Here is an 8,926-nt window from a genome sequence, read left to right as displayed (position 1 = left end):
CCCGTGGTGTCGGAGCTGTTGTCGGCCGGCGTGGCGATCTTAAACGCGTCCTGGGCCAGCTTGAAGATGAGGGAGGAGGAGTGGATGTTCTTCTGGATGGCTTCCAGCACCGTGCGCAACCTCAGCATGTCTCCTGTGGAGAGGCCAGAGCTCAGTCTGGCACCCGCGCCCTCCGGTTTGACCCCAGGCTCATGCGTGGCCTGTGCCTTTGCAGTCATGTGGAATGAAGTCCCCTCTGACCTTCCCCTTGGCCTTGACACGGGACGTCCCCATGGGCTGTGACCTCTCTTCGCCCGGCAGAGCAGTCTACTGCGTGCACTGCCCCATCACTCACACCCTGAGGTTTCTACTCAACCCATCAAGGGTCAACGCAGGCAAGACCCGGGGCCTTCATCTGGGTCTGATTCCTTCCTGACCCCAAGTGCGGAGGGGCCGGACGCTCCAGAGGTGACAGCCAGGTGGGGACGAGCCGGAGGGGCGGGATCCAGCAAGCCTCCGTCACCAGGATCCCACCCGGGGAGGTGTCCGGCTCTGCCCGCAGCACATGGTCTGATGCCTTCCCAGGCTGTTGTGCCCGCACAGCCAGCGGTGCATTGGCCATTCCCGGCCTGGCCGGGTCCTCCGGAGGGCACGTCCACCCCAGCCCCCGGCTCCAGGCAGGATTGGCCCCGTCTGACCCGGTCTGGAGAGCGGCCCCGAGATGCTGTGATGCCGCTGGCATGGCCCTCGCTCCTGTTTTGGCAGCCGACAGCTCGGCCACCCCCATCCCTCGCACCCCTGCCAGGGGCCGCCCCGGACCCCCTGAGAGGCTGCAGAGGGCTCCTGGAGGGCTTCAGGTCCAGCCAAGTTCATTGGAAAGAGACACGCGCGCTCTCTCTTGCCAGGGGATCACACTCACACTCTCTGCCAGGGGATCTCACACGTGCACATGCGTGCACACGCTCTCACCCTCTCCCTTCCCACCAGGGAATCACACACATACGAATACAATTACACACACTTTCTCTTCCAGGGGTTCACACACGCACATGCACACACACTCGCTTTTCCAAGGGATCACACACACTCACATACTCTCTCTGCCAGGAGATTTCACACATGCACACTCTCTCTCTCTTCCAGGGGATCACACGCACATGCACACTACCCCTTTCCCCTCAGGAATTGCACATACGAACACAGTCCCTCACAAATACACGCACACACTCCCTCTCCCAGGAGATCTCACACACACACACACACACACACACACACACACACACACACACTTCCAATGTCACACATGCACTCTCTCTCAGGGGATCTCACACGCACACCCTCCCACCAGCGAATCACACATGAACACAATTACCCACACTCTCTTCCAGGGGAACGAACACACACACACACACACACACACACACACACACTCCCCTTGGGGAATCACACTCTCCCCCTCTGCCCCCAGGGAATCACACACACACACACACACTCTCTCACTTCCAGGGGAATCCCCCGCCACCCCCACTTCCTCCAAAGGCATAACGCTGCAAACCCGCTGCGGGTCCAGCCCCCCGTGCCCTGCACTCGGACCCCAGCCTGCAGGCCCCGTCCCGGCTGTGGGTGGGGGGAGAGGGGCGCCGGACTCGCACCCACCTTTGGCGGCGGTGAGCATGGTGGAGGCCAGCTCGCACTGTTGTGACTCCAGGTGCCCCAGGGTGAACCAGCGCGGGTACCGGCTGGGCACCACCGAGACCAGGTGGTGAGGGTGGGAGACGTCTCCGGACGGGGCGGTCGTCTCCAGCACGGGCAGCCTGACGGGGGCGGATGGATATATCAGACATCACCGGCTCCCAGCTGGCCCCGGCCGGCTCCAGACAGCGCTGGGCATGAATGGGTTCACCGAGCGCTGGGAAAGCCGTGAGCTGCTTTCCACCCGACCATGCTGGTGTGCTCGTGCCCGGCGCTTGGCAGCGCTATTCCCACTCCGGGTAGCAGGGAACCAGCTCTCACCTCCCTCTCCCACCCTCCTGCTTGGGGCAACAATGATCCCATCGTGTTGGCATTTTGGACGTGCCCCATTCAACCCGGCCCCGGCTCTACCCCCGGGTGCAGGGAGGCCCGAGACAGGACACGGCGGCTCTCGCGTGCCGAGCTGCACCCCGGGGACAACCCGCGCCCACGCACCTCATGGCCCGCAGTGCCAGCTTGTAGGCCAGGTCGGCGTCATGCGGCAGCAGGGCGGAGAACAGGTACTTGGCGAAGGTGTGCATGGGGACGCTCTCACGGTGGATCACCTCCCCCAGGCCACTGAAGGGCCCCCCTGAGCGAAAGCAAAGCCTCGTCAGTGCCCGCCCTAGCCTCCCGACACCCGCAGCTCCCTCGGCTCCTGGTGCCCTCGGGGACCACCCCAGCCCTTGGAGGTGCCTGGTCCTGGTCCCCTGCGGCACCTCCCAGGGGTCTCTATAGATTCATAGATGTTAGGGTCGGAAGGGACCTCAATAGATCATCGAGTCCGACCCCCTGCATAGGCAGGAAAGAGGGCTGGGTCTAGATGACCCCAGCTAGATGCCTATCTAACCTCCTCTTGAAGACCCCCAGGGTAGGGGGGAGCACCACCTCCCTTGGGAGCCCGTTCCAGACCTCGGCCACTCGAACTGTGAAGAAGTTCTTCCTAATGTCCAGTCTAAATCTGCTCTCTGCTAGCTTGTGGCCATTATTTCTTGTAACCCCCGGGGGCGCCTTGGTGAATAAATACTCACCAATTCCCTTCTGTGCCCCCGTGATGAACTTATAGGCAGCCACAAGGTCGCCTCTCACCCTTCTCTTGCGGAGGCTGAAAAGGGCCAGGTTCTCTAGTCTCTCCTCATAGCGCTTGGCCTGCAAGCCCTTAACCATACGAGCGGCCCTTCTCTGGACTCTCTCCGGGTTATCCGCATCAAATGTCTGAGCCTTATGGCATCTGCGGGACCACAAGCAGCGGCTGGCCACGGCCAGGCTGCCCCTTGCCCGCCCGCAGCACCCACCTTCCAGCAGCAGGATGCATTGCTTGCGCAGGGTCTGCACCAGCGCGGCGTCCAGCTCCAGCTCCTGCAGACGGGCAATGATCTGCTCCTCGTTGCGGCACACCTTGTCCTGTGCGTACAGCCCCTCGGGCATCACCCGCTGCTGCCCCATCCCCACCAGTGCCACCTCCAGCGCCAGGGCCAGGTACGACTCGCCGCTGTCCAGGCTGCCCGTTGCCACCGGCACGTGCTGGTACACGGGGGGCTTGGCGTCGCCGGCGTCTGGAGGGGGCAGGACGGATTAGAGGGGCAGGAGTGGACCCAGAGAGCCCAGCACCGCTGCCCGCCTGGGGGTCTACAGGAGACACAGGGGGCACAGGACCCACCGCTGTGCTTGGAGGTGATGCCAGGGGCCAAAACGAGACACAGAGCTGGACGGGGTTTCTAAGGAAGCATCGGGGAATAAAAAGCACCGGGAAACTTGGCGCGGGTGGAGGGCCGGGCCGTCAGGAGCCAGTACCTGAGATCTCCAGGCAGCTTTCCTCTTCTAGCCGACAGGCCTCGGTCAAGGTGAGAAACAAGCAGCCGACGGGGTTGAGCGGGTGGCCCACCCAGCCCTCCAGGTTGGTGATGGTCGTGGCTCCGCGCTGCAGCAGCTCTGGGAGGGGGACGCGGAGAGCACGAGATGCAAGGCCAGGTCCGTGCCCAGCGCCGTGCACCCCGGGGACGGCTGCAGCCTGCACCCGCTCGCTGCCCCAGCCCTGCCTGCTTTGCCCGCGTTCGGCCATGATGCGCTTTTTGCTGGTTGCTGCATGGAGCCGAGAAGGAATCCCACCCCCCCCACCCTGTCCTGCTGCTCCGTGTGTCGGGGGGGGTTTACGTCTCCGACTGCAACCTGGGATGGGGATGGGGACTGGGCTGGCACCAACCCTGCAGGGTCTTGGCCCCGCGCTCGGGCTCAGCCCGATGCTGCACTGGGGCAGGAAGGGATTTCCCCCCTGCCCAGACTGATCCAAACTGGGGGGTTTTGCCTCCCTCTGCAGTCTTAACCTGGGGTCTCTCTAACATATCTTGACAACCTTTAATAGAAGCAGGACCTTGGCGGCCGCGGTCCCCCTGCTTTCCTGGGGACAGGGGTTGCGTCAGGGGCGACTGTGTTGTGCCGCTCCGAGGTCGGACATGGGGTTTGTCTGGGCTGGTTTGGACGGGGCTGATCCTGCTTGGACTCAACGTGACCTCCAGCCCGACTTCTCCAGCAGGGTCACGCCAGGCGGTTCATCTTCTGCACCGGCCAAAAGCAGCCCCTACCTTTCTTCTGATGCTTATAGATTTCCAGCTGCCGCTGCTGCTGCAACCTCAGCGTGTTGATGATGGCCACGGTGAGCCGGAGCGCTTCCTTGGGGTATCCGTGGGAGCGCAGGGCGTCCACCCGGGCACACGCAGTCGGGACGTGCTCTGCAAGGCAAGGTCAAGCAGGCCATGTTGGAGCCGGGCGGGCAGGCAAAGGCGCCTTTGGGGTGGGGAGACGGCGCCTGATGCCAGCTGGCTCTGCATCACCTGCAGCTTTCATTGCACTGGAAAAGCCTCTAAATAAGAGGAACCAGGGGCCTGTTGCATTGCGTCTGCTAAACAGTCAGGTCTGGGCTGAAGTCACAACCTCCCTGGAGAGGATCGGGTGTGACGTCTTGTGTCTGGGTTGACGGCACGGACGCTGGGTTTGTCTGGGCGGGTTTGCACAGGGCTGATCGGATGTGACCCCTGCCAGCCCCCCGGCGCCGTGACTCCGGGTCCCTGCGTTCGAGGTGACGGCAGAGAGCCCAGCAAGGAGATGGACGCAAGGCCGCCCAAGGGGGAGTTACCTAGCCAGAGGGGCTGTCCTTGGGAATTGAAGAGCAGGCTCTCCCCCTCCCTCTGGTAGGAAGGGGACATGTAGAAGTCGCTGCTGATGATCCGCTTCAAGTGGCTGTCCTGCCAGTGCAGGTCGCAGCCCTCGATGGCCCGGGTGAAGACGGTCCGCCGTGGCCTGGCCAGGGAGTCTGCAAAGCAAAGGACATGCGGCATCATGCGGCTGCAGGTGAGATCCAGCCCCTGGGCCTGGAGCACAAGAAGCCTCCGTCTCCCTAACAGGTACTTCTCCTTCCCTGCCCGATGCCCTCCACCTGCCCAGCTACTCTACCCGTGCCTGTAGCTGCTCCTCTGGAGGCTGCCCGAAGCTCCCACCAGCGCACTGTGCCGTGAGCAGGGAAGATGCACAGACAAAGCCGTGTTTTGCAGCCTGGCCCCTTCCCTCTGCTCCTCCCATGCTCCCAAGAGGGGCCGCGGGGGTGCTCCCCCGTATGAGACCCTGTAAGAGCAGCCCCACGGTGCCCATACCCCGAGGTATAGACCAGGGGGCAAGACATGGAAAGAGCTGGGCACGGCAGGGTGAGATCCTGCCCCAGCCGCCCTTACGTGGCACCAGCTACATCGCAGATCCTCAAGGCCCCTTGCACAACCCTTGTGAATTTAGATCTGAAGTGGAAATGGGCTCACTGAGTCTGCAGAAGGGAAGACGGAGGGGGATTGAATAGCAGCCTTCACCTCCCTGCAGGGGGGCTGCAAAGAGGATGGAGCTGGGCTGTTCTCAGTGGGGGCAGATGACAGAGCAAGGAGCAATGGGCTCCAGCTGCAGCAAGGGAAGTTGAGGTTGGATACTAGGAAAAACTCTCTCGTTAGGAGGGTGGTGAAAGCACTGGAACAGGCCGCCCAGAGATGTGGTGGCATCTCCATCCTTGGCGGTTTTGAAGCCCGGGTAGACAAAGCTGTGGCTGGGATGATGCAATTGGGGCTGGTCCTGCTTGGAGCAGGGGTTGGACTAGGTGTGACCTCCCGAGCTCCCTTCAACCCTCGTTTTCTATGATTTTATGATCTCAGCTTAGTGATTTCCAGCTGAGATGCTGTGAAATTCTGACAAGTTACTGAGTTGTTTCTTATTGGTACGTCTCAGCACCGGGGCGATTCCCTCCGGCAGGGGAGTGGAACCGCTTATAGGTTTTGCAAAAAAAGAAAAATCTGTATTTATACAGGCACCTTTTCAGGTGCAAGAGCAAAGCGTGCCACTGAGTCTAATCCAGCAAGAGAAGCATGGCTCACGTATCAGGAGTCTGGAAAACCCCGAGCCGGGGGCTCCTGGACTCCCACTGAGCACCACTTCCACCTTCAGGTGTAAGCACCGGTGCGGATGTGCCCCGGAAGCCCCGGTCGTGCAGCGAATGCCCAGACACCAGGAGATGCCGCTGCTTGCAGCCGACCACAGGGCAGAGCCAGGTCCAGTCGGCTTTGCATGGAGCTGGTCCTTGATGACGAGACAAGGTGGGAGATGTGGAGGGTGCACGGGGATCTGGGCTGAGCTGTGGCGGGCTGCCTAGACTGATACCCCTGCAGGGTCCCTGTGGGCTCAGCGTAGGGGGGGGAGGCTGAGAGCACTAATTACACCCAGAAGATACCTCCCTCCCAACCCGGCTGGGCTATTTTTCACCCCTCTTTCTACGCTGGCTGCATCAAATACACGGAAAACCCATTACAGCGCAGCAGAATGAGGCGCTGCTAGAGCAGAAGGTTTCAATTAAGGCCCGTCTCGGGCGAAGCGGGCGCACGGGGATGGAAGACGGTGTTTGAAACCAAAGGGATGAAGCGCTTTGTCGGGGTTGCAGAGGACGTTTCGGTGCTGGGCTGGCCGAGGGGGGCTCTGTACCGAGCAGGGTCGAATGGGCCATACCCCCAAAATGAACAGAGCAGCTGCTAGAACAGTCCCGGATGGGGCAGGAGACGCAGCTCCGAGGAGCACCCCCGTTTTACAAGCTCGGTGCCAGGCTCACGTCCCCGTCGGCACCCGATGTGCAGGCACGACGGTGCCCAGAGCCCGGTGCGGGCTTGTGCGGCTCTAGCCATCGCCCCAACGTTTGTCTGGGGGGCAGCTCCCATCATCCGTGGCAAAATCTCCTTGGAGGTGTTTAAGACCCAGGTAGACAAAGCCGTGTCTGGGATGATGCAGTTGGGGCTGGTCCTGCTGGGAGCAGGGGGTGGACTGGATGTGATCTCCGGAGCTCCCTTCCCACCTGACTTTTCTATGAAGGGAGCAGCCCTGAGCCCATGGTAAGGGTCTCCATCGCCCCGCCACCATCACCAGTGCTTTAACGCTCATATAATTTCCTTCCCCATCTGGTTCCAGCTTCGCCGTCAGCCTGGGCTTTGCTTCACTGCTGCTCCCAGGCCAAGGGGTCGACACAAGCCAAACACCCCACAGCCCGCTCCATCGTGACGGTGGGAAAGAGAAGAGCCAGGCTCTTTAAAAGGGAGCGAATGGCCCCGAGTCTGAGAGAGAGGGAGGCGGGTTTGGCAGCGAGGTATTGGCCTTGACAGGGTCATTGCAAAGGTAACCCATCGGGCGCTTTTCAGCTGGAGATGGGCACAGCGACCCCTTCCCCACCCCCAGGCTCCTGGAGGGCTTGTGCCTGGACTCGAGCCCCGAGGCCGGGTCCTCCGGGCACCGCTCACCTTGGCTGTGGCTGGCGCTCTGGGTCAGCGCGTTGGTGATGTTGGGCAGCTCGTTGCCGTAGTTGCCGTCCTCCAAGGGGCACACGTCCATGTCGCTCCATTTGCGCAGCTGCCGGAGCCAGCAGGATTTCTCCTCCAGCTTGCAGTGGGGGTTCAGCACCACGCACACCCACAGCGCCCCTGCGGGGAAGGAGAGACCGCACATGCACATGCATGCACACACACACACACACACGCACGCACGCACGCACTACTCAGCATTATCCAGGCTCAGGGTTTTTCACACCTCCATCCTTCTTCCTGCCAGGAAAGCTGGGGGTAGGGGGGTGGTTCACAGGCTGGCTGCAGACAACCTGCCTCCAGCCCAGGACGGGGATTTAGCAGCTTCTGTTTCAAAAGGAAAATAAAGCCCGGCTCTGTCAGGAAGCTAAATGATCATCTCTGGAGGTGGCGGGGAAGGCCCCCCCACCCCTGCCCCGTCTAGTGCGGATTGGCGAGCGCTCCCGTCTGCCAGGATGCCTCTCTCCTTTGAACTGCACTTCAAAGCCTGCTTCAAAACACCCTGGCAAAGCTGCAGCATCTCCAAAGACCAACCTGACCGTGCTCCCAGCACGGCATTTTAATGGCTGGGGATGGGGCTGGGCTGTGCCAATGCTCCTGCTGACACCGACCCCGCAGGGGCTCGGCTGGAGGGTCTTGCCCCTGGCCTTGGCTCAGACCGATGCTGCGGGCCCGAGCTGCAGCCTCATGCCTTCCCCCTGCTCATGTTATGACCGGGGTTTAAGCAAGGGAAGACCGGGGCACCCGCAGGGACGGTCTCAGCCTCCAGCCAGCCGCCGTCCGCTTCGTCTGGGACCGCATCCCAAGCGTCTTGCCTTAACTCGTCCCCCCGGGATGATTAACAAGCCGCTCGCAGTTCAATAACCAGAGCAGCGACGGCCCCAGGGGACGGACGTGAGCTGGGGAGAGGCACTGCTCATGGGGAAGCCAAAACCAGGCAGCTGCCTTCACCCCAGCAGCCAAACCCCTGGGGCCAAGGGGCTGCAGGGCGGCACATTCAGCAGCGCTCGGACTGGGTTTCTGCGGCGGAGGAGGCTCTCTGGTCCCCTTCGCCCACTGGAGACTGTTGCAAGCTTTTACCACCTCTCTAAAGCCCCCACAACCCGCCCGGCACGGTCTCCGCTAGCCGAAGCCAAGCCAGCGAGCACCAGGAACGCCGGAGACGTCCTGTAGCCGTCCAGGGACAGGATGGGGCTCGGTGAAGAGGACTCTTATTTCTCGGTCCATTGAGTGATACGAATCCAACGCGAGTTTTATTAGGGAACTCCCTAGTTTACGAAGCGCTCGAATAAGCAAAACCTTGGCTGCAACCGCAGCGATCTTGGTGGGGCAGAGGGAACGAGAGC

At 61.8% G+C, this 8,926-nt stretch overlaps 1 protein-coding gene across 1 annotated transcript in view; it reads right to left on the bottom strand.

Moving 5' to 3' along the window:
- The window catches only part of ZSWIM5 (zinc finger SWIM-type containing 5), a 120,238-nt gene that overhangs the window by 2,484 nt on the left and 108,828 nt on the right, over positions 1-8,926 (bottom strand). The window contains exons 5-12 of the mRNA XM_025206737.1: positions 7,521-7,700; positions 4,844-5,020; positions 4,293-4,439; positions 3,505-3,642; positions 3,006-3,266; positions 2,167-2,302; positions 1,636-1,793; positions 7-133 (exon numbers count right to left, since the gene is read on the bottom strand). Of these exons, the coding sequence (XP_025062522.1) occupies positions 7-133; positions 1,636-1,793; positions 2,167-2,302; positions 3,006-3,266; positions 3,505-3,642; positions 4,293-4,439; positions 4,844-5,020; positions 7,521-7,700 (1,324 nt within the window). The remainder of the gene's footprint in view (positions 1-6; positions 134-1,635; positions 1,794-2,166; positions 2,303-3,005; positions 3,267-3,504; positions 3,643-4,292; positions 4,440-4,843; positions 5,021-7,520; positions 7,701-8,926) is intronic.

The sequence above is a fragment of the Alligator sinensis genome, unplaced genomic scaffold (assembly GCF_000455745.1).
Source record: "Alligator sinensis unplaced genomic scaffold, ASM45574v1 scaffold781_1, whole genome shotgun sequence".
NCBI lineage: Eukaryota > Metazoa > Chordata > Crocodylia > Alligatoridae > Alligator > Alligator sinensis.
Note: the sequence above shows the minus strand (reverse complement) of the source record. Positions and strands in the feature narration are given on the sequence as shown.